Genomic DNA, 26547 nt, shown 5'->3' on the forward strand with positions numbered 1-26547 from the left:
TTCTAAGCCTTGAAAAGAGAGTGGATATGCAGCTGGCGATTTAAATGAGCAGGCAAAGCAAAGCAGCACCATGCTTGCTAGCTTAGCGAAGGCAGTCCAGTTTAATGCAGAGGAGGTTAAAGACTGCAAAAAGAAAGTCAATGGAGAAACAAAATATTAAGCTATGCAAAGAAAGCCATGACCTTAAAGAGAGAGTTAGAGAACAAGAAAGATACAGAATGCGGTGGTGTCTCCGGATCAAAGATTTAGGATAGGAAGCAGGTGAAGATCGCAGAGTGCAAGGGAGCGAAGGAGAAAAGGATCCCAAGTCTGTAAGGATAAAAGCATACGTTTCGCGGAGATGCTGCCACGGGAGGACTTTGGAGGAAAGGAGACGCCTGTGGCCCCAAATTGAACAAGCGAGGCGGGCTGGAAAATTGGCTTTCTTTCGGGGTCCTCATGGATTCATCGAGGTAAGTTGGATTGAAGATGGCAAGTGACATCATGCTTAAATGACTGAGATATAGTGGAAAAGATAAAAGGGACAGTCGAGCGCTTTCTGTTTCAGTTCATCCAGTTACCGAGCGGGCTGTTAAACAACTGATTATTTTGAAGTTCATATTTTTCCTGTTTGAGTGTTAATGGTTGATGTAAAAATGACATTTGGTTCATTGAATGTGAGGGGCTTGAAAGACATTGCAAAGAGAAAAGCACTTCCATTATTTTGTAAATATATTGCAAAAATCTCAATGTTTGTTCTTGAAAGAGATCCTCTGACGGAGATGCAACTTTCTGGACTAATCAATGGGGAGACAAGATTTTATTTAGTCATGAGGAGTCTTGAGGAATTGGATTCAGTTATTCTAAAGATGGCTTCAAATAAATCTCCAGGGAGGGATGGCCTTACAGCTAATTTCTATCAGTTCTTATAATAAGTCGGCTTGCTGACGATACCACTTTATTTTTAAAAGATGAAAACCAAATTCCCTTAGTTTTATAGTCTGTAGATCTTTTTTTTTCGCGTTATTAACGCGTTAACTTTGAAAGCCCTATTATATATCTATTTCATTGTCATGTTGTCATTTTGTAAGCTGCATATAGACACCACATCTAGTATTTCATTACACAACTTTGTGTTGTAAAATGATAAATAAATGAACCTTGTACCTTGAAAATCAATACATCCTAATAGCGGGTAAATTTGACCCGTTGGCGGTTTTAGGTATACTGTGACCCCTGGCAGTTCTAGTGAGGTGCGAGGGTAAACACAAATATATAGTTCATAACCACAAACAACTATTTTTGCAAGTGTATGCCTAATATAAAATCAGCTATTTCTTGCATTTTTCCTGCAAGTTCATAAGCTGTCACAAAGCCTCAATCTGTCTAACAAAACCTGTATCAAAAAGAGTTTTTGCTGTTGCTTAACAGAATATTATTGAGCAACAGACATTATACAGTATTTGTATTGTCCGAAAAACAATGACAATTTTAAAAGAGGTAATGTTTTCATACCCTAGTCTCTAAAACCTCCCAGTCTGGCAGGGGCTGTAGAGGGTGCAGGTGTGTATTAAATAAATCACATTTACTCTCATTATAGCTTGCATTTAGTAACAGCATGCAGCTCAAAAGTAATTACGAACACTTCACTTGAAATTGTACAAATGAGTCATCAGGGACGCATAAAAATAAACTGTTGGAGCATTATTACTTTCATAATCAGAAGATAAATTACATTGAGAATCTTTAATTGCTTAACTGGATAATTGTATTGGCAATCACAAATCAAATTGAAATTGATATCTTTTTTTAAAACATTTACCTTATTTATTTTTAAGAAAAAGGCTATGTTGGCATTAAATACAAAATTATTTCTGCTGTCTGCTGCACCCTACTGTGAACGTGTCAGCACATCACATATCCAGTGCCTAAGTGTGCAATCTGTAAAATACTCATAAACATATGTAGAATATGCTATTGAGAGCAATCCCAAAACTAATTTCTTATGAAGTGGAATAATGAGTGTTTACAGGCATGACGAGCCCTATTGAGTGTTTGTTGAACAACTAAAATTCCACTACTTCCTACCTGTATGTTGAGAGAAATGCTGATGAGGACATTCCCACATATGGAGATTATGATTCCCAGGAGATAGGTCTGTGGAAACGAACCGTAAACAGGCACAAGAATTATGGTGATGGTCTAGTTGCCACACAAAAACTCCAAACAACATAACAACAAAAGTGTGTGTGTTAGTGTTCGCCTGTGTAACAGAGGCTTGTTACATAATACATATATGGTGTTACATAACATAACGCTTGATTCTCACACTCTATGAAGTAAAAAGCAACAGCCATTAACACAGAAATATTTAACAAACACAGAAGCAAAAACAAAAACACTTCCTGTGAGATATTGGAAACTTCACAAAGCTTGGGATGCAGGTAAGTACACATCTGCAAACACAAACACACACCAAAATCATGACACATATGAAAGCTGTGGAAATAGAATTTTGTAGCGGAGGAGCTACACTCTCATTACAGAAGGGGCGGGGCTTCATTTAGGTGTATCATTGGTAAAGTCATTTTAGAATTCATGTTAAAACTGTAAAAAAAAACTCTCATAAACTCTTCTCCCCACAGAAATATCCATCAGTAGTTGACAAAATATGATTAAAATACAACAAATATAAAGTAAAGATTCAGAGAAATTCAGAGCTACCAGACTGCTGCTACCAGTTGAAGGGCATGTTCTAAAACAAGTCAAGTCATTAAAATACAGAATAATTGGGGCGGCTGTGGCTCAGTGGTAGAGTTGGTCGTCTCTCAATCAGAAGGTCCTTGGGCAAGACACTGAACCCAAAATTGCTCCTGGTGGCATAGCCATCAGGTATGAATGGGCATAGATTTGATTGAAGATTGGCAGTTAGGCCTTTGCCATCAGTGTGTAAATGTGCATGTGAATGGGTGAATTTGACTTGTAGTGTAAAAGCAGCTTTGAGTGATCTGTGTTCATGATGTAATGTGCCAGAGCAAGCAATTCTAATCACCTTATGCTTGACCGGGCAAGCTGGTGTGTCTTAAAGTTATATCTACGGACCCTGACAAGCAAGGGGATCATTCCCCCATACATATGGAATATGTAACGGAATGGACAGTTCTCTTCACTCAGAGAACCAATGTTACAGTTTGACCGCACGGTTGTAAACCAAGTTTTTTACTGGCCAGCAAATTGAGGAACGACGACCGCCTTGCAGATATAGCTTCAATTCAAGGAGAAGAAAGTTTAACAATAACGTACTCACAAGATGTTTGTCTGATAGGGCTGTAGCTAAATTTAAGGAAGCATTTCCAGCTGCTTTTAATTCTTTAACATCTCTTTGCTACAGAAAGCTCTTATGCTCATGTTAGTCCTTCTCAGCTTGATCAGTTTGTTGGTAATACTGCAGGTTTGCTGAGACATACTCTAGATTAGATTGCCCCCATAAAAAAGAAGATTATTAAACGACAGAGGCTAGCTTCATGGCATGACTCAAGCAAAAAACCTCAATCAAAAGTCACGTAAATTTGAAAGAATGTGGCGATCCACCAAAACAGAAGAGTCTCGTTTACTCTGGCAAAATAGTCTTAATAAATACAGGAACAGTATAACTGTATTAGCCTCTCTGCACTGGCTTCCTGTAAAATGCTTGCTTACAAAGCTCTTAATGGTCAGGCACCATTATATCATAAAGAGCTCCTAGTGCCATATTACCCCTAAAGAACATTGCGCTCCCAGGATGCAGGCCTGCTTGTGGTTCCTCAAGTTTCTAAAGGTGCTTTTCGACCAAAAGTACCAGAAACTTTTAATTCGAGGAACTTCTCTTCAAGGAACTAAATGTTTCCTGTGGGCCATTGTTGTCTGCGTTTGCCTTAAATCCCGGGAAAATTATGCAAATCAGGCCAATGATGTATGAAGAAGCAGTCACGGTGCGGATCACACTGATTAAACATACATTTGAACACCATTAGAAATGTCACACCGCGGTGAGGTTTGTCTCGTTCTGGGTTTTTTTTGTCTCGTGACTTCCTGTTTTATTTTGAAAATTAACTCTCCTCTCGTTTCAGGTCACTTGCTCTTCCTCATGTGTCACCGGTCTGATTGTCTCCCCTGATTCCTGATCGTGTCCACCTGTTCTCCATTACCCCCATGTGTTTTATAGTCTGCGTCTCTCTTTGTCTTGTGCCAAGTGTCTCGTTCTTGTCCTGCACCACAGCCAGTTGCCACAGTCCATGTCGAGTCTCAGCCGTGTTATTCTCACGCCACGTAAGCCAGTTTTCTTTGCCTCCTTGCGAGTGATTTTTTGTTTGTACATTTCATAGTTTAGTGCCTATTTTAGGTTTTCTTACGGAGTTTGGTTTTCCTCCTTTGGGAGTAATTTTGAGTTTTTTCATAGTCTTTTGTTTTCCTCCTCGCAGAGAGATTTTCTGTTTGTTCTTTTCCTTTACTTTTTGTTATTTTGTCCCTCCCTCACGGAGTGGGTTTTGTTTGGAAGAGATTCTTCCTGTGTTATTTTTCCCTGATAATTACTTAGATTCATAGATATTTTCATAGCCTGTTTATTTGTCACTCTGTCAAAGAGGTCAAGAATTCTAATAAAGTGTGCTTTGACGGTCTACTCTCTGCATCTGAGTTCTCCTTCTAGCCCAGGCCTGACAAGAAATGGTTGATGACATACCGTATAAATAACACAGCAGCAGCCCACAGGTCTATTTGTATTTATTTTATAAGGAAACGTGTCACTCCACCTGAACTGTCCTACTTTTTCATAAGAGTGTCTGAACCAAGAGTGGTAAAGGGGGTTTGTTATGTTAAAGGAAAATAGACTTAATAGTCCCAAATAATAAGAAATATGATTGTTAATAGTTTATATGGACATGAAAACACACTGCATTAACCAATCAGAAACAATCAGCACTGCAGGCCCTGCTTTGAAAGTTCCTGGACCTTTGGAAAGTACTACCCCCTAAGCAGGGACTTTTCAGGGGGTAAATCAACTACCCTGGAACTAAATTTAGACCCTGGTTCCTGCTGTCGAAACCCACAGAGTTCCTGAAAAGGTTCCTAGTTCCAGAGACAGTTCCTGCTGTCGAAAAGCACTTTGAGTAGTATGGGAGGTAGAGCCTTCAATTATCAGGCCACCCCCTTCTGGAATAATCTACCAGTCAGGGTCCGGGAGGCAGACACCCTCTCTTCTTTTAAGAGTAGACTTAAAACTTTCCTCTTTGATAAAGCTTATAGTTAGGGCTGGCATGGATCAGCCTATAGTTATGCTGCTATAGGTTTAGACTCCTTGGGGGATTTGACACAACTTCTCTCTCTCTCTGTGTTTCTCTCTCTCTCTCTCTCTCTCTCTCTCTTATATTAATGCATCTTATTGACTATGTATCTTCTAGTCCCATTAACATTACTAACCATATAACTTCCTGGGAGTTCTTGCGCTCCCTTGTCTTATAGGTTCATGGGGATCGTTGCTGCAGACCACCTGCTGCTGTGGACCTGCTCAACTCAGACTGCAACTACTGATATCAATGTTGCCCACAGTATCATTATTAATGTTGCTAATGCTAATAATAGACCTATTGACTTCAACTGTTTCAATTACTATTGTCAGCCTTTATCATTACTATGCTGTTCTTGCTAATTAATTATTATCAGCCTTTCATCATTACTATACTGCTCTTGCTAATCTTTACACTTGTGTACCACAATTATTGGCCATAAGTATGTATGATCTGTTGTTGTTGTTCTCTTTGCCTGTCTCTATCCTGCATCTCCTTCTATCCCACTTTTCGGCCCATCCAGTCTAGGCAGATGGCTGTTCAACATGAAGGAAGTTTTTCCTTGCCAATGGGCCGAATGTTGCTAAGTGCTACTCATCGTGATTCATGTTGGGTCTCTCTCTAAATAACAGAGTACGGACTAGACCCGGTAGGCCTATACTACAAAGCAGGATTTGCGGTTATCGAGGTAACTTCAGGGTTAACTGTGGCGGCTGTGGCTCAGTGGTAGAGTCGGTCGTCTTTCAGTTGGAAGGTCGGAGGTTCGATCCCCAGCTCCCTCAGGCTACATGTCGAAGTGTCCTTGGGCAAGACACTGAACCCCAAATTGATCCCGGTGTGATATCTGATTGACAGTTGAGCACTTTAGGTAGCAGCCTCTGCCATCAGTGAATGAATGAATGGGTGAATGTGACGTAGTGTAAAAGCAGCTTTGAGTGGTCGCAAAGACTAGAAAAGCCCTAAAATAGTACAGTCCATTTACCATTTACCATTTAACTCAGAGTTTTCAGTTCTACAAAGGTGGTTCACTTCTTACTGGGGTAGATCACCATGGTAACTTATGCTGAACACCTAGCCTGCTCCGAAGCAGGTTATGTCCGAGATAAGAGATTAACCTGAACTACACTGCAAATTCCTTTCATCGATGCTTTGTTCAATAAATAGAACTAAACTAAACTAGAACTAAAATAGAACAGGTGGTTTTACAGTCACACAACGGGAAGACGTGATCTGATGATGCAGATTCCAAAATGGAGTATGAGAGAAAGTAGCGAGGGGCAAAGAGAAGAAATAAGCCAAAGAAAGCCACAAAAAATGTCAAAAGTTTGGGATAATTTCAAGCTTAAACCAAACGAAAACACTCTACAGTGTGTATATTGTAAAACTGAACTGGCTTACCACAATAGCACAATGTCAATGCTCCAGCATCTCAGCAGGACACATCCAGTCTACACGTCCAGTCCAGGGATCGGACCAGAAACAACGTTAGCTTTTAACGAAAATTGCAATTTGAGATGAAGGCTAATAATTATTGCTATATGTAATTCTAGTTAAGAGCGTAAAACAATATGATGGCTTGTCATGATGTCCTTCAGTTAGCCTAGCTAAGTTTTGCTCAGGCAAGGTTTTAAACGGCTATATAAACAGACATAAAAAAACGTTTTTATTATATATCCCTCTCTCACACACACACACACACACACACACACACACACACTGACATACACGCACACACACACACCTCTAAGTGATGCATAAAAAACCTACAATGCAAAATATCAGCTGGAGTAAGTAGCAAAAGTAGAAGTCTTTAGAATGTACTGTACAGTGTTAAGGCCTAGAAAGTAATATCAATAATAATTATTATTTTACCTCTTTTTCAGTAAATCACAGAGTCGTATGGACAGCTTTGTGTGGACACCTGCATCATGTTCAACTGAGCAAGCAGCTGAATTTACAGACTATTTTGAACATGATTGTCACAGACATGCGGCCCCTGTCCATAATGGAGGATGGAGGCTTTCAGAAGATGATTTCATCTTTCAAATCAAGGTACACGCTTCCTTCAAGAAACTTCTTCATGAAAATGGTGGAAAAAAGTATGTAGAAATCAAAGGCAAATTGAAGATCACACTCACAACAGACATTTGGACCAGCATTGCTACAGAGGCGTATCTGGGGGTGACATACCACTTTCTTGGGGAGGATTGGGAAATGGAGTTCCACAGCCTGACAACTATGCCCCTTGGAGAGAAACACACCGCTGCAAATATTGCAGAGTGGCTTGAGGAGGTTATTGCTAAATTTGACATTCTACCAGAGAAAATCAAAGCTGTTGTCCATGACAACTGTGCGAATGTTGTAGCAGCAGTCAAGATTTTTTTGTCAGAAAAGCATGCATGGGAATCAGTTTGATGAGCAGGTCACACCCTGAACTTTGTTGTGCAAAGCACTCTAAAGAACCACCAAGCTATCTCTAAGTGTGTGGCTGCTTCAAGATGCCTTGTCGAACATTTTAAAAAGAATGACCTGGCATGCACCAAATTAAAGGATAAGCAGCAGCAAATGGGCACAACGCAGCACATGCTAGTGCAAGATGTAAGTACTCGCTGGAACAGTACATATCACATGTTATCCAGGCTGCTGCAACAAAGATGGTAGATGACTGCTGCACTGTCTGACCCAGCAGTCACTCAGAGAGGAAAAAACTACCTTGATCTTAAGCCTGAACAATGGAACCTGATCGAGGAGCTGAGCCAGACCCTTGAGCCATTTGAAGGAGCTACGGTGTTTCTGAGTGGGCAACAATATGTTACCCTCTCTGCACTTCCACAGCTAGTGCAAAGCCTAAAGAAGGCCATCGAGAGTTCAGCCTTTGAGACTGCACCCGTCAAGTCATTCCAGGCTCATGTTGTAGGACAGATCACAACAAGATGGCAAGGGTTATCTGTATTTCAACCTGATTCTCCAAACACAGTCCTCATTGCTGCTGCCCTGGATCCCAGGTTTAGAAAACTTAGAAAAAGTTCTTGCCTGCTGATGAAGTATTTAAGGTCCAAAGCACCGTTTAAAACCTGGCAGTTGCTGCAAAAAAGGAAGAGAGGCAACACAACGAAAGTCAAGATGGAGCCTCCAGCACAGCACAAGACAAGGGTGCAACATCATTCCTCTGGGATCATCTGACTCTACCACCAGTGATGAAGAAGATGAGGAGCAGCACTTAAACCAAATGCAGAAGGAGGTTTTGATGTATTTTGGTGAACATCCCCTGTCCAAGAAGGAAAATCCCCAGTCATGCTGGAAAATGAATGCAGCACGCTATCCAACCCTGGCAAAGCTGACAAAGTCCTTGCTGTGTATTCTGGCAACATCCATGCCATCAGAGTGTCTGTTTTCTGCAGCAGGAAACATTGCATCAAAGCGTAGGGCAAGCCTCAGTTCTGAGCATGTGGATATGCTCACTTTTCGCCATTGCAACCACAAGCTAATTTAAAGGCTTACAGACATGCACACAGAGACAGACAGACAGACAGACAGACACACACACAGACACACACACACACACACACACACACACACACACACACACACACACACGTGAGAGACATTTAAGGTTCACATGAATAACCTTCATTACATGTTGGCTTTGTAAGAGCACCAAAAAAATTATGTGAATTTTGTTCTTGTTCCTGTTTACATGCTTTGTATCCTACAAAAAGACAGTAAAGGTTCTGTTATGCCTGAGCTGTCATTCTGTTCAAGTTAATTTGCACAACTTAAAAGTAAATGTTTGTTTTATTGTTATTACATATATCATTTTTGCCTTAGTTTTATTTATTTAATTTGTATGTATACCATTTTTTACCTGATTTGAAATCATTATTATTTATTTGTTTATTTTATTTGCATTTCAGAACATGTTTTCTTTAAAGCCCTGAATTTTATATGGCACTAAAATGCATATATAAGGTGAATTTTGTTAAAGCGTGCTTTGTATATAATGCTTTACATTTTTAACACACTCAGGGGCCTACTGAAAATATACAACGAATAAATTTGAAAACAATTCTTAAAAAAGTGCACTGCACAAATGTAGTACAGTAATTGTACTACATTTCAACTTTAATTGTATTTCACTAAAATCTGTTTATTAAGTGTTATCAAGTGTTAAGTGTTATCAAAATGCACTTAGCAGTATGTGAAGAAAACATGTAACTTACTTATAAAATATTTTAAATAAGTACATAAATCTGTTAGTATGTTAACACAACATTTCAATACAATGTTATTACACTTAAGTGCATTTTTCTTTTGCTATTGGAGAGAGAAGATATATGACCCTACATCACTAATACGTAAAGTTTTTAGCTCAAATAAAATATGCCTTTACCCAGCTTAGTCAATATTAAAAAATGGAGATAAACTCCTTTTGTTCCTCTGAATGCCCCTGCAAAACAATTCACCTTACCAGCTACCCAACATATGTAATCCAGTGGCACAACTCTGCTTCTACACAATATCGAATTCTGTCCTGTTGGCCAAAAATTTGTGCCATCTGGCATGGTTAGCACTGGGCTTCCAAGGCTTTAGCTGGAAAAGTTTTTTGACAAGCCCAGAATCTGTCTGACATAGTTAGAAAATCTATAATTCTAGAGAAATGTAAATGATCAATGTCCTGACCACCCTTGTTACTTCCTCAGTATGTAGAGCGGTTGGGGTGGGAAGTGTTGGGTAGCCTTCGCTTGTTCAAAGAATATTTCCATTTACTTTTGACTTTTATAACCTACAACCTAACAGCTCACTTTTGAGTAAACCAACTTGTGCTGTAAACTCTCTTTTTTTCCTTAGCAGCCTGGTGAAGAATTTAAGCCAAGTCAATATCTGAGTAATTTTAAACTGAAAAACACAACATGCATTTACTTACTGCTCTACCCCACAATGTGCTTTTATTTTCTCATCATCCCTTGCATGGTGAGGTGTCACGATGAGGGTGTTCAGACCTGGTATCAACATGTGTTTTTTTGCGATCGGATCACAGAGGACAGCCTTAACTACCGGTGTGAACACACCCAGGACTGATTGAAGACGCATTTAGATCCGATCACTCATCATCATTTGGAGGTGGTCTGGGCCGCATTTATCCACATACGTCTGGCAGTGTGAACGCACATGTGACCTGGGCCACATTAAGCACCGCCCACTCTAACCGTATCCATGGCAACGATCACGTGGATACGAGAGATCACTCACCTCTCTTTCCTGTCTGATTTAACATTTCTACGCTGTGTCTCCTGAAAATCTAATTTTTATTTATTCCTCATGTCACTCCAGCAGAGGATTTTATTTTTTAATATGGGACGATCCCGAACTGATGAGGGGGAGAGACGGCATGGGTCAGAGATGTGATCCAGAGCAGTTTATCATAATCAAGTGATCCACTTGAACTTTATTACAGATTTTAGTCATGCAGCGCAGTGAAGAGGAGACAGATCTGTGTGTGTGTGTGTGTGTGTGTTTCTCATTCTCTGCTCCAGGCTTAATAGCAGTCAGGATCTGTCCCGTATTTTCGGGCACAGTTACCATAAAGTATAAACTACATCTTCACATCATATGCCGTGAATGACACAAGCAGGAGCTATAACAGCAGATCTTTCTGTCTTTCTGTCTGTCACTGATAACAGAGACTCCAGTCTGCTGTGTATCATATATTTGATAAACATAGAGCTGTGGAGGAGCATCAGGCTTCATGATAAAACTAAGATTTATATCACGTCGTCACTCTAGTTTGTCATCACCTGCTTTAGGATAAAGAAGTGGGTAGCAGATAGGCGGGCGGCTTGATTACCAGGGGAAAAGAGTGTTCTTTCTTGTGTGGGTGTTCATGATCAAAACTCTCCTTGCATGTTGAAGCAGCAAGACAGCGAGAATGAATGTGGTTTGATTAATTACTGCTCTGTGATAACCAAAGACTGTATTATCACACATAGCCACTTTGACGTCACCCATTGTTTTCTCGACTGCGCAAATTAAGTGTCGAGTTTGGGATATGGCAGCCGCTCTGGCCATTTTGGTGCCCTAGGCGAGTTTAGAATTTGGCACCCTGCATTGCAAATGGTGTAATATTATTTTTATGCCAAAAAGCTCTATTTTTATGCAATTTTATGCACTCTTTATTTAAATGGGCTGTACTTATATAGCACTTTTCTAGTCTCGCGACCACTTTTGCACTACACTGATGGCAAGTGACAATCTCCAATCAGATCTATGCCCATGGCTATGCCACTGGGAGCAATTTGGGGTTCAGTGTCTTGCCCCTGTATCGCCTATGCCTTGAGCCAGCCCTGGCCATGTTGGTTTTCTGTAGCCAGAAGTGACCGTATTTGCATGAGAGGGTGGCGCTGGATAGGAGCGAGAGGTTGTTAAGTCATTAAAGCTGAACAGTCTGTGTCTGTGGCTGATCCATTTGCTTGTGAAGGAGCTAGTTATACTTTATCTTTGAGGAGATTCTATTTGTGGTGGTGATTGACTACAGTTGCTATTTATTATCAAAAGAAGTAGCGGACTCTCATAACTGTGGTCCGCCGTAATCTCTCCAGGGAAAAGCCAACAACAATCCTGACTCCTATGGCTGGCTTATGGATAAATCAATGTATGATAAACACTGAACAGACTAACAAGCCAGGTATATGAGCACAGTACCTGTGTACCTGCTATTTAGTGCAAAAAATATATCAATACAAAAATACTAAATTTAACTCAATGAAAAATTTAACCATAGACTTCTTGCATGGCAGTATCCACTATCCACTTACTATAATTAAAAAGGGTGAATTACATAACAATTCACCCACCGTACAGTTATCTTGAATAGTAAAATTAGCTACACTGTTAAACCTAACAGTCTATCTTAATAACAGAAGTAAGTTAACTTCACTCAAAATTGTAAACCCGGCCCACGAGGACTACTCTGATGCAGAGTAACCGTTTTTTGCCGGAGTTGGTCAAGTGCACAGGAGAAAAAGCTGGACTAACACAGCTTCTGCACTGGAATAGGAGTATTTTTGGAGGGAAGCGTGCGTTTTATGATTTTTACTGAAAACTTTCACCATGGGCTCTGGAGGACACCGCAACGGACACAGTGACGTTTCTGTTTTAAAAGGTAATTCTTTTTAAATTGAGCTAAAATGTTGCACTGAATTAAGCAGACATTAGCAAGTGAACATTCATCTTTAGGGGTTAAATTACTTTGATACCTGCATTCTTGTTCAGGTCTAAGGCTTTTAGCTTTACTATTAAATGTTAGTTTACTTGTGCTTGATATTCTGATATCGCTAAGGTTACTGACGTTAGCCTAATTAGCTTCATTTAAGCTAATACTTATCATAGTTTAGCTGGACTAGACTTTGCTTTTAGTCTTGCCCCACCCTCTTGGATTGTGGAGGAAATGATCAAGAAATCTAATCGAATTTGGTTGATGAAAAACGTCTTTGACATGGCCCACAGATACAAACATGTTAATATGCTCCATATTAACATTTCAGACATTAGCAGCATGTAACATCATGGCACAACTGCTTCTCACAGTAAATTTGTGGGCTATGTTTTTTTCATACACAGGTGAATTTTAAAGGATTACCCATAAAACCTCAGTTTTTCCACCTCTGCGGCACTTGACATCACTCAGATTTACAAGGTAAGATTTCTTTGTATCATTCATCTATTTCTGATTGATAATTGATTATATAATTGATAATCTGATTTATACAAGGGGTTAGCTTCACATTGTCTAGTCTTAATAAAAAATAATTTCTTGGTTAGCGTAATTAAAAATACATATCCATAATCTGTGTCACAATATTTACCAAATTATTCATTCTCTAATAACTCATATTTAATTGTTGAATCAAATGTTTTATACATACAGTATCTAAACCCATAGAGGATTTACATGTTGCTTATTATGCATATGTTTAATGAATCATATAAAACACATTTAATTAAATAGGCTAGTGCTGTTAGCTTGAAAGGTGAAAATCTTCAATCTGTCAGCTCCAACGCATTCTGATTCAGGATATAGATGGTGACTTAAGTTTTAAATATTTATGTGTGAAACGTGAGTAAAACATCCATGATAAATCTGTGATCTGATCCATTTGAGATTACAATGTTGACTTGATGATGATGATGCTTTGACTTTGCTTCAAGTAAACTGAAAATGATCAGAGACACATTTGAGACGGTAAAAAGTGCTTTTCTTTATCATTAGCCTTTGTATTACTTGTGGACGTGGACAATACATTAATCATATAGATATATTTTCATTTCAGAATGAGTTGGAGACCTTCCTGAAGGAGGCAGTGGCTCTGGTGGCAGTGGTCAATGAAGAGGAGGTTGCTGGTCTCCGTTAAAAATCAACATGTCTGAATCATCATCGAGGATCAGGTTGTAATGTCCCGCAGACTTTTGACAGCAGGACTGGTGATTTTTTATTTGGACTATTCTTTGCTCTCTGTTTGAACTTGAGGTCTTTAGTGCTTTTTACTCTATTGTGGTGTTTAGAATATTTAGCTGTGGTGTCTTTACACTTGCTGCGTTTTCATGTTCATGTCATGCTGTTTAACTTATGACTTAATACTTGAATGTTGGTCTTAAATGAATAGATTTGACTAAAATCTTAAGCATTTAACATTTAATCTCATTTACAGTAAATTACGGTTGTGTAAGAATTAAGTTAATGCTGCATTTTGGTAATAATACAGAAAAAGTTATTTTTTAAAAAGTAATTAAATATTTAAATACATTTTTGTTTTGTATTACATATTATAAAATATTTATTTTGGGAGCTGTGAATAATTCTTTACATTAAAATGTTTACCTTGTATGGCTAAGTGCATGTTGTAAGTGCTAAGTATTGAACTGAATAAAGTGTTTGAAAGATGTTCCAGTTGAAAGTGTTTGTTTTGTGTTAATGCAACTTAAAAGGTTTAAGGCAATTGGTTTCCTCAAATGAAATGAGTAGACACAGGAGAGTTTTAAGTTGAGATAAACTACTTAACTAAGTTTATCTTACTTAATTGATTCAAACTACTATAATATATTTAAAACAAGTTTATAGAAATTATACATATACATTAAAATAACTCACTCATTTTAAGTTCAGTACACTGAATGGAATGGGTACTATATACTTAATTTATTTAAGTTACCTTAACAAAAAAAATCTAAAGTTAGGTGTACTCAATTGAAATACATTCTTATGCTTAAAATATTTGAGTTAATAAACTTAAATGGTTTAAGGGAATCGGTTTCCTCAAATGGTTTGAGTTGAACTAACTTGTCAGGTTTTACAGTCTGTGTGTTTGTGTGTGTGTGTGTGTGTGTGTGTGTGTGTGTGTTTGCGTGTGTGTGTGTGTGTAAAGGCAGTACACTTGGTCACAGAGGAAATCAAGAACCTTACCCAGACAGTGGGAGCCAATAATCAAGATAAGACAAATCCACACAACAGAGTGTGAAAAAGAGTAAGCATGAGAAAGATCAGGAGAGAGACAGAATGAGAGAGTTTTCCTGTCACAGAAAGAACAAACAATGCAGCTGAGGAAGGCAAGGCCGCTACACTGGGAGTGTCTCTTGCTTGTCGGCCTACTTAGCAAACATTACATAGTTTACTCAAGGAAAGCAAAGAGACGACGCCCCTCAAAGCCTTGTGTGTTCCTCTCTACTTGTGTTAACTACTTTCACCAGTGATGTATTACATAGCTTCTTTCTTGCTATTATATTCAATGTACAGTAAATATTTCAAGATAAGGCACCTTTGTCTATGCAATTGTGGAAAGCAACTAAGCACAGTACTTGAAAACATTTTGAGTTTTTTTACTTATGGCATTTGAGCCACCTCATACTTCTACTCCCATTTATTTATTTGAGTCCTTTCAGCTAGTTAAAGTCATAATTCTCAGTGTTGTTCTAATTGGCGGTGCCTTATGGCGCTAAAAGGCAATTGTGGGCGCATATGTACCAGATAACCAGACGTCTACGGTGGGTGCAAATCGATAACAAAATTAGTTGCCAACGAATTTAATTGTCGGTAATAGTTGGATACGTCATCATGCGTGTTTTTCACATTCTGCGCGAACATAACATTGTTTTTCCGGAGCTGACTTTGCTGAATGGTGAGCCATCTCGCATCCTCATGGCACACATTAGTGCAGCCCTTCACCAGAGCACAGTAAATTAACTGCTATGCAGTCTGTGTATTATTCTATGTAAACATGCGCGAGATGCTGCTGACGTTACAGATCCTGCCGGCTGGATGGTCGAAGCAGATGCTCTGGTGGCTTATAAGTGAATGTCTTCCCATCATCAATGGCATCTTGTCCGGGTGCTGGTTAACGCTGTATAAACGGCTACATAAACGGACCGTTCACAGAGCGGAGTTTACTTTTAGCAGCTACACCTACAGCACACCTGCTGACAAGAAGTCGGAGATGATTTTGTTTCAAAAAGTTACTGTCACCGGGCTGGTCACACTTATAAAACATACATTTGAAAACTGTTGAAAGAGGGTGCTGACATAGCCTACCTTATTTAACAAACTGCAACCCACAACTTTGTCTGTATTTACTTTATAAAGAAACATGTCGCACCACCTGAACCCTCTCTTTTTCAAGAGTCACTGAACCAAGTGTGGCAAAAGTAGGAGAGGAGTTCTGTTTTGTTAGAGGAAAATAGACTTCAAAGTACCAAATAATAAAAACTATGATTGTTTATTGTTTATTGTTTATATGTAAATAAAAAAATGCAACTGCATTTATCTGGTATAATTTCCTGTATTTTTAAAAATAGCAATAAATATTGCAGAACAAAAAGTTTTGGGTTTTTTTCAATATCGTGCAGCTCTACATTCAACCCAACAGTCCAGAGTTTCAGCCACGCTGTGTGATTTTTCTCCTATTTACATTTTCATTCCCTCACCATTAAAAGTTTTCCCCTAGGACACACATTTTTTTCTCCAGCTCATCTCTTGTTCTTCCTCCTTTTAATTATCTTTTATAAGTAGTAGCCAAATCAGACGCAAAGTTCATTAAAATACATATTTTTAATGAAGAACTCTTTATTGGTAGTTAGCACATGCTTAAAAGAAGTCTACGGTTGGCTCCCTTTGTTACGGTTGTAACTCTTGATTTTCCTCGCTGACGGTCATTTACCTTTTTAGACTGTTTGCCTTCATCTGAGTGTCGAGTTTGTTTCTTTTTCTTTGGATTTTCACCTATTTTTGAAGTTGTATCTGTATTCATTGATTTTTTTTCTTTGTTTGTTCAGCCATAGTAGATTACTGTTTACTCGAACACTTGCAGAGACCGGAAAAGCAGCCGCTTAGCTCTGCCTCCGCTCTCTGGCAGACCAACCGTTGCTGGGTGATGGAAAACGTGTCACTAACTGGGCGCTGCTTGTGATTTATTCCGTGAATGTCGCCACAGACACCCAGTCCATGATAATACTATATACTGCAAATGCAAAGGCTTTCATCAGTGGACCATAGGCTCAATCACCACTGTGTTACCTCATTCGGCGACAGATAGTGACTTTGCAGACATTTATTTAAATGGAAATCTTCAAGATTATATCTTTAATTAGCCGTTTTTTATTTGAATGATACAAAACTTATGATCCATTTATAAAATATTCATCATATCATTCTGGATTTCAAAATGTATATTTTGACCACTCTGTATTTTATAGATTTGTTAGAAAGTGATATTTATCTCTTGAGGATCTATATGGCTGCATGTATTAAACATTCAAAAAAACTTCTCTTATAATTACAATGTGATAGTAAAAACTGTGTGCTATCTATGCTCTTAAACATAACTCCCTTCAGCAGCAGAAGGGCAAAGGTGAAAAATACTGGACACAATTGGACTGTTGTAGATTGCTGACTTCTTTCTATTATTTAAGTAAAATTTCAATGCAGGAATTTGTGATCTTTTAACTTCAACTTGTTTCAAAGATGGGATTCAATTACAATGAAGTGTCACCAGAAAAAAAGGAAAAATATTAGTTTAAAATGCTGCTTCCAAAATCTTAACAGGAGAAAGCTAAATTGCTGGGAGAATAAGAGACTGAGCTGGGGTCCGTTTCACAAAGCAGGTTCAACAAACTCTGAGTCTAACCCTGAACTCTGAGTTGATCTACTCTGAGATAGGAAACTCTGAGTTTTCGGTTTCAGAACAGCTGATCAGAGTTAGTTCAATCAACTTCGTCACACTCGTCACTCGTCACACCAGTGGAGCTCGAAATCCTCACGCGGACGTTCAGCGAATTCGAGCATGTTTTTAGAAAAACAAAGTAACACGGCTGCAGCTGCAAAAGAGAGAGAAGCGGCGTGGGAAGAAACTGCTGCTTGAGTTAATGTGCTAGTTTAAACTGGTCTATTTATTTAATACTTAAACACGACGAAGCTAAAATTTATATTAATTTAGGAGCAATGCAGCGGGAGAAAAAAACATACATGGAAGCACTTCAATCATATTTTAAATATTAAACTAATTAAATATAATTCAGTGTCTGTTTCAATGTGCATTAGCTTTATCCCTAACATGATGCTGACTTCACATACTTTATAATTTATGTTGATTAAACTGAATGTGTTAGTTTAAATAAATAAAAAAAATCCAATAACTTAAGGTGTCTTATTTGAGTGCTCTCGGCAGTGGTGGTGGAAAATCTAAAAATGATGACTTTGACACAGATTTGTCTTTTGATTTTTTTAATCATAATTATAAAAGACTTTTGCAAAGGGATCAGAGCAGCACAGAGACGCAACGTTTCTTCTTTTAATTCGGTAACCGCTTAAACACACGCGCGAGACGGGCTGAAAGAATGAGGAAGTCGAATTGATAGAATATAACAGAATATAAGAGAATATAAAACCGAATCGGTTTTATATTCTAGAGGGAGGAGACAGAGCGAAACTCTGAGTTTCCTGAAGAAAACCCGCTTGCGACCAGGTTAGGTTCATAGAGTCTGTTACTACAGTAACTGACCGAGAGCTTAAGTTACCTCCCTTTGTGAAACGGAAAACTCAGAGTTTCCCTCATTTCAGGGTTAACAGACTCAGAGTTTTCAATAAACCTGCTTTGTGAAACGGACCCCTGTTAACAGCATATCTAAATCTAAACTCAAACTGAAACAACAAATGTTGAATGAGCCTTAAAACTGATGAAGGGACTGACAGTACTGATCCTTTGCCTCCTCGTTATAACACTGACACACAGACAGACAGACAGACAGATAGCATGCCCCTTTGTGTCCACTGACAATAGGGATCTGTCTCTCTTTGGGACGTGATAATCTGTGGATGAAGCCCTTCCCTTTCGGCTCTAAGGTTGAGTGTAACGCATGGGTGAAAAGATTGTATGAAAAAAGAGAAATGAGGGTTTTATGATGTCCCTATTTTGTTAGGGCAGTTTTTTATGTTAGGTTGTATGAAAATATATGGTGATTAATGGTCTACATTTAAAATTAGGCAATGAGAACATGCTAACAGAATTCTTTGATGGGTCCAGTATAGATTATCTCTCTCACTGCTTGCGAAAAGTTGACCTCAAACTGCTTGCTGCTGTGAGCTGTGTATAAGCAAGGTCAGAAGACTGCCTCCTGCTACCAAGGAAAGCTTGCCAGATTTAAATTACACACCAATATGCAAAGGTTTTGGACAGCATGAGCAGCATATTCCCAGTTATATGATTTTAAGAAGCTAGCAAGCATTTGGACTAAGGGTGAGGCAGATTCATTAAAAAAGATGTCAAAATAACCATTATTCCTTGGTACAATATATTTGTTTTGGCTTGATAATAGCTGTGAAATATTTCGGCTCTGGACCAACTGATCAACTGACAGACTGTAAAATCAAATATTTACCCGGCAATTAGCTCCCAGTCGCCACTCGCATCAAAATCAACCCTGTTGCTTGCTTAAAAAAAACAGCAACAAAAATCTGCCTACCTGAACGCCCTCATCCAGGTCTACAGTCCGTCCCGCCCACTACGCTCTGCCAATGAAAGGCGCCTGGTACTCCCATCACAACAGGGCCCTAAGTCTCTAACTAGACTCTTTTCCTCAGTCGTCCCCAGGTGGTGGAACGAGCTACCAAACTCCACTCGGTCCGCAGAGTCCCTTTCCCCTTTAAGAAGAAGCTAAAGACCCAGTTCTTTATAAACACCTCTGACCTTAATGATAGTGATGCTATTGATGATGAGGACATCGAGGATGTGGTTTATGCTGACTAGGATTTTCATGATGATGATGATGATGACTAAACAGATCTTGTTGATGTTGCTGATGATGATTAATATTACTTAAAATAAAAAACACCGCCTGTTGGCACCAGTGTCCGGTCGCACTTGAAGCTGTTTGTTGGCTCTTACTGACTTCGTTCCCTCCTGTCTTGATTGTTGCTCTTGTTGTATTAACTCTCAGATGTACAGTACGTCGCTTTGGACAAAAATGTCTGCTAAATGAAATTGTAACATTGTAACAATTGAAACAATTGATAAATGTATAGCAGAAGAATTTCAGAAGAACAGTAGGCTAATTTTCAGGGATAGAGTTTTCCATCACCCACTGTAAAGTTTAACCAAGTTGAAAATGAGCGAAAGCGAAATTTTAACCATTAACATGCATAATTTATCTCTTGGGAAAATGTGGATTTTCTCATTTCATAACATCCAGGCCAAACACTGGGACAATCTCTCAAAAGCTTGGTTTACTCCACATTTTCAGTTGCACAAGCGCAAACATTTTCAGACAGATGGATATTGTCCACTGGATGCCGGGGTGTTCTCTGGAATGGTGGGTGGCATACAATAGAGGAGGGAGCTGGAACCATTAGCCAGCTGTTTAGGACTCTTACAGTAGATCTATTCTCTCACAACCCACCAAAGAGCCATTACTCATTATTCACGCCTCTCATTCCGCCTTTGTTGCTCTGTGTCTCTCTCTCCTTTTCAGCCCCCACCCCCATTGGTAATGTCAAAAGAAGAAACATGATAGAATATGAAAAACACAGAGACAGGAAGATGAGCTTGAAGAGAATGTGTGTCTGCATAAGAGTGGGAGAGCAGAGGATTGATACATAATAGGACATTACAAGGTAGAGACGTTGCCAAAAAGTTTCAGGAGAGTTTACTGACAAAGTTTGAAGTTCAAGAGAAAGAAAGGGCCTTTAAACACAACGATTTATTTAGAAAATAATTCTGACAAGGGCAACGCCTATATATCTCAGCGCAGTCTGGCTTCCTCATCCACACTGAGTGCTCATTAACTAAAAAGCTGTGTAGGTTATGTTTTGACCTCTTAGTTGTTTTTTTTGTTTGTTTTTTTGACCAGCTTAATCACCTTTAACAGTGTGCAAATTCCTATTTCAGTTATAGTTGAAAGGGAAGTTTCTGAAAAAGAAAAAAAATAAGAAAAAATGAGACAATGAAAACTTTCCTCATTGCAGTGTTGCTGTGAAGCCGAACAGCGTCAGTCTGGTTTCGTTATCTGTTATATACGATAGCCTACTGATACTTGTGTCTTTAAATTTTCTTCAGATGGCAAAAGTAGGCTTATTCTCTCTAACATGTATCTACAACACATTGGTAGCAACACAGTGCGCTACATTACAATAACCCAAATATAAGACCGGGATGGAAAAAGTCTCCCAAATCAAAAGTGTGATCAAAGAATAAAAATTGGTTCATATTGCATCACATTCGTGGTTTCATCTCTGCATCTGCATCAACCTATTCCATAATCTCTCAAACAATTGTCTAAATGATAAAGGACCACAGACACTTTCGTTAACGTTGTCCCCTTTCCCTCAGGAAACTTAAGTTAAACAAACCTACCTGTAATGGATTTTCGAGGAGCTCGGCGCGGTGAGCCTGGGCGGAGGTCACATGAAGAGCCGTAAGCGGAGAACTGGAATTCGCCATGTTTTCCTTTAATGAGAAAAGAAGGCTATCACAACTCTCACTCTCCTAACGTCTTTTTCCATAGTGTTTTTTTTTTTATCTCATCCCATCCCATGTATCCCACGTCCTTGGCGCTACCGTAAATACTCGGTGGGGGTAAGTGTCGCAAGTGTGAGAGGCGGACCAGGAGTCTGTGTTGACTTCGCGGTGTGTGGGAAAATGGACAATCACATTCAAATTCTGCACAGGGTGTGTGTGTGTGTGTGTGTGTGTGTGTGTGTGTGTGTGTGCGCGCGCGCGTGTTTGTGTGTGTTACAAATTACATATTAAAAAACCTCTCAACTGACATTCAAGTAGACCTACCTCGCTTTAAGGCTTTGGCGATCATAACTCTATTATTCGACATCCGGAGTTGCACTTGAAGGCAACTTATATTAGCAGGAGCGGTTCCTGTTACTTTCACTATGTAAACAGCACTCCAACGGTGATGACCATTGTTACCGGAACTTAACTAATTTCCTACACTTAAGAAAAGCAGTCCTCCCAAGCTCTTGTTACAGACCAGTATGTTACTGATAAGAGAAAAATCAGTATGACAGAGAGCACATTAGATTTGAGTCGGCAACTGTTGTGTAAACAGGAAGAGGGGAAACGAATGAAAGCACTTTTTTATTTAACACGTTGAAATACCATAACTAAACAGATCCCGCTATTTTCTACTTCTATAAATCTCTCTGGAGACTGCAGGTTCATCAATCCGAGCTGGTAGGAAATGAGCTTTGACTGACCTTTTGTTGGAGGACTGAAGCGAGAAAAGGAATATGAGTGAGGCATTAAAGAGATAGGAAAGAGAAAAAAGACTATACAATGTTAAGAGAGACTCTTAAAGCAGTGAGGGAGTAGGAAAGAAAGCAAAGGAAAAAAAACAGCCAAGGAAAAGTAGGTAGCATCAGATTTAGTCGACAAAAATCCTCCTACATACTCGCACTCGAGCCTGCACCCAGGCTTTGAAAGAAGAGAAGAGATAAAGGAATAACCACATCATTTTTTCTTTACGTTCTCTCTGCTTCCTTGCTGCTCTCCCATTCTGTTGTTTCCATCCCCTCCCACTGACTGAAAGACTGAATTAAAAGTCATCTTGTTGCTCTGTAGGACAAAAAGGGGTTGATCTATTCTCCTCATGAATGTGTGGGTTTTATTATGGAATATTAATTTTAATTCACAGAAAATGAACATTTTCTAGCAGCGTAACTGACTGACTGTCCACTAATTGTGAAATGTATAGAGCTTTGACACTGGCCCATCATCCAAACATGCCAAAATAAAGGCATGCCCACACGTGATAAATAATCGAAATTATACAGCACACATACATCAAGAAATCTCAGTGAACAGAGGATGAAATCCAGGCTTGCTTGATAACATTGCAATCATTGCACAAATCACGAACTACAAATGGATCACAAGAATTAGGGTTTGTCATTCGAAAAACTCTAGCTTGTTATCAGTCAGAATTGTGACTGATCTCATTTATAATCATTTTTTATTGGTTAAAACCTCCCAGTGGTGTCAATGTGAAGCCCATGAAGCTAAACTATATGAAAAGACGCCGTTATCTTACTGTGACGATGGAAGCGCATAATGGTTTATTTTTACCTCATGTATTGTTCGTGCTTTTTTGTTTTGGTTGGTTGGTAAGGTGACTCCCTCTCCCCCTGAAGCTGCGCCTCGTGTCTGACAGCACAGAGATGCTGAGATCACTTTGGGAGGGCGGTGCAAAGGGAGAGCTACGTGTTGCTGCGCAGCAACCGATAGAAAGAAGAGAGATGATAAGAGAGAAGGAGAGGGAATTCCCTCTTTCCTTCTCGCAGAAGCAAAAGGACGCAAAGCAGAAGGCTACCTATGGCTCCCAGAATTTACTGTTATAAATGTAGCCAATAAATGTAACTGAAGGATGTAGAAAACCCTGCGGAAGCAGAGTATAGGACTGCCAGCTACAACAAGCCTTCGGGTAGCCTATATTTGAAGGGGGAACATCAATTTATAGCCATCTGGAGGAAAATTCGTTTTGTAAGAAACGGAAATTAATTTCAGTCGGGAGACATCGATTGCGCTGACTCTATTAGTAGAATTCCTCATTTTCATCGCGCCGACCCCGGTTGGAGGCTTCCTCCTACCTTTCTGAGACGAACCTGCCTGGATTGTAGGTCTAAGCGTTTGACGTAGAGACAAAACTTGGCCACAATATGCATTTATGCTGTCAATGGAGTTGATTACAGAGTTTTCTTGCCGGGAAATTCGGTAAATTGGACGCGCTTTAAAGTAAGTACTATTTTCTTATGTGTGCTTTTTTTTTGTTCTTACCACTCTTCATGTTATTGTCTATATGTTGGGGGAAATGCTTTCACGACCTGGTCTTTTAGTTTAAAAAACAAGTAATTTAAGCTATTTGATAATATTTTGTTCTAATTCCCCTTTTACTGCACTCTCTTCTAATGTGCGTGTCCGTCTTTCTCTTCGTGTCACTGTGGTTTTGTGTGGTCGCTCCCTCTGTCTCTCCGTGCGTCCAGACATGACAGGTCAGGCCCTGGGGAAACCGTGCGCCGGGGTTCGCATGAATGACAACGCTGCTATCCGCATCAACGTAGGCGGCTTCAAGAAGCATCTCCAGTCTGACACTCTCTCTCGGTTCCCTGAGACGAGGCTTGCGCGTTTACTCCACTGTCAGTCCAAAGAGTCCATACTGGAGCTGTGTGACGACTATGACGACACAGAGAAAGAGTTTTACTTCGACAGGAACCCAGCACTCTTCCCCTACGTGCTGAATTTCTACAACACTGGAAGGCTGCACGTCATGGCCGAGTTGTGCATATTCTCCTTCAGTCAGGAGATCGAGTACTGGGGCATCAATGAGTTCTTTATTGACTCGTGTTGCAGCAGCACCTACCACGATAAGAAAATGGACCAGGACCAGGAGGATTGGGATGACAGGAGTGATGAAGCAAGCACCACTTCATCGTTTGATGAGCTGTTGGAGTTTTACAGTGATGCGACCAAGTTTGATAAACAGCTGCTTGGGAGCACACGGAGGCGCGTTTGGTTAATGCTTGATAACCCCGGTTACTCTGTGGCCAGCCGTATTATCAGTATTCTCTCTATCCTGGTGGTGCTTGGCTCCATCACCACTATGTGCATGAACAGCATGACTGAGTTCAGCCTGTTGGACAGTGAGGGTAAACCCACAGAGGACCCCCGTTTTGAGACTGTGGAGCACTTTGGCATTGCCTGGTTTACTCTGGAGCTGGTTGCCAGGTTTGTGGTAGCACCGGATCTTGTGCATTTCTTCGAGCATCCATTAAATATAATAGACCTGGTGTCCATACTTCCATTTTACCTGACACTTCTTATAAACCTGGTGGTGGAGAGCAGCCCTGCACTGGCCAATCTGGGACGTGTTGCGCAAGTGCTGAGGCTGATGAGGATTTTCCGCATCCTGAAGCTGGCTCGTCACTCCACGGGCCTTCGCTCCCTGGGGGCCACCCTGAGGAACAGCTACAAAGAAGTGGGCCTGCTGCTTCTCTACCTGGCCGTCGGGGTGTCTTTTTTCTCTGTTGTTGCCTACACGGTGGAGAAAGAGGACAACGAGGATCTCTCCAGTATCCCAGCGTGCTGGTGGTGGGCCACTGTCAGCATGACCACCGTTGGGTATGGAGATGTGGTGCCGGTGTCTATAGTGGGCAAGCTGACTGCCTCAGTGTGCATCCTTGCTGGGATCTTAGTCGTTGTGCTTCCAATTACGCTTATTTTCAATAAATTCTCTCTCTTCTACAAAAGACAAAAACAGCTGGAGATTGCAATGAGAAGCTGTGATTTTGACGAGGGGATAAAAGAGGTGCCCTCGGTCAACCTGAGAAACTATTACGCACACAAAGTCAAGTCCCTCATGGCAAGCTTGTCAAACATGAGCAGGAGTTCACCCAGTGAACACAGTCTAAATGAATCAATACACTGAAACAGTTTTAGCAGGGACAGCCAACACGTATTAGGTTGGGGGAGATGGTTTGTTCAACGTGGCTGCATGAGTGTCAAGAGTGTTGAAACCTCTGGTTAAAAAAGCAAACTTGCCGCTGATGTCTGACACATTGCCACTATGTAGCGCAGTGCAATAACCGGTTAATCCATGTGTCAATCACAATGAGAAAGTAAGCAAGGGTTCAGGATCCACATAGGATGATAAAGACAGAGAGTGCAGCTGTTTACAGTCCAAGGTGGTGTCACACTGTAGTCAGCCCTCCAGCTATACTTGCTTTAATCAGCTATGTTTAAAAGTAACTTCAGTTGTATTTCTTTTTTTTTAATTGTGTCATTGTTATCTTGAGATTTCGTGACAATCTTGACAAAATTACATCAGATATGTTGTTGGAGCAAACTGTATTAAACCAAAAAAATGCACAACATGGTGTCTTACTGATTGAGAGTAAAGATTTGTAAACCTACAGGGGCAAAGATGTATTTGTGTTTTGCCACACATTTTTGGCGGTATCACCGCTTCTCTTCCTGCGTCTCATCAGCATCACATTAGTAGCTGTCTCAATCAATGCAGTTAAAGGAAAACAACAGAGGGAGCCCCTAATTAGGGGCATTGTTTTCCATGTAAGGATAAAGAGCCATTTGATACAAGTAAAGTATTTCTGTAGAATTTTAGTTCATAATTCAAGGAGAATTTCATTTTGAAGCCAGATGATATCGAGATTCCTGCATAACAGATGATCATTATTATTATGAGCCTAACCTTCTCACCAGTATTTATGTAAACAAACACTGAAACGACTTAGTGTTTTGTTTTTCTTTAGTTACAAATAATTTGCACATACTCTATACAGTATGCACATATAAGCTACTTCAGCGTTTAAAGTAATCTGCTCCAGTGGACAGGGGATAATTTGGGGATAAGTAATTGTGTCCAGATTAATATGTGTAGACAGGATATATTGGTCATGCTTATTTGGAAAATCCTACTGAGAAATTCATGTATTGGTACATGTTTCCCACATTTTCTGTCTATTTTGGAGAGCTAACCTTAAATACTATTAACCATCAGATGCCAATTTTATCAGTCTTTTGTGTACACCCAGACCATGAAAAAGTAACATACAAAACACCATAATGCTAACTACCATACACAAATAAGTGAATGACTGACAGAGGGTATAATTTTAATGTATCACCAGAGGCCTATAAAGAGAACAGTATTTAACCGTTTCCATCTAAGGGATAGGAAAGTAGAT

General features: G+C 39.7%; 2 protein-coding genes across 3 annotated transcripts in view; one reads left to right on the top strand and one right to left on the bottom strand.

Moving 5' to 3' along the window:
* Window positions 1-21418, bottom strand: part of LOC138583618 (NIPA-like protein 2) — a 45395-nt gene extending 23977 nt beyond the window's left edge. For both annotated transcript variants that reach the window (XM_069655535.1, XM_069655536.1), the window contains exons 1-2: window positions 21194-21418; window positions 2068-2136 (exon numbers count right to left, since the gene is read on the bottom strand). In XM_069655535.1, the coding sequence (XP_069511636.1) occupies window positions 2068-2136; window positions 21194-21280 (156 nt within the window). In that variant the 5' untranslated portion in view covers window positions 21281-21418. The remainder of the gene's footprint in view (window positions 1-2067; window positions 2137-21193) is intronic.
* A 1633-nt stretch (window positions 21419-23051) lies between these two features.
* On the top strand, window positions 23052-25708 carry LOC138584438 (potassium voltage-gated channel subfamily S member 2-like). The gene is made up of 2 exons (XM_069656675.1): window positions 23052-23581; window positions 23830-25708. The coding sequence occupies exon 2, from the start codon at window positions 23832-23834 to the stop codon at window positions 25269-25271; it is 1440 nt and encodes a 479-aa protein (XP_069512776.1). The 5' UTR covers window positions 23052-23581; window positions 23830-23831; the 3' UTR covers window positions 25272-25708.
* Window positions 25709-26547: the final 839 nt, after the last annotated feature.

Source organism: Semicossyphus pulcher, unplaced genomic scaffold (genome assembly GCF_022749685.1).
Source record: "Semicossyphus pulcher isolate SPU_LCO1_2020_fin unplaced genomic scaffold, fSemPul1.0.p SCAF_9, whole genome shotgun sequence".
Lineage (NCBI taxonomy): Eukaryota > Metazoa > Chordata > Actinopteri > Labriformes > Labridae > Semicossyphus > Semicossyphus pulcher.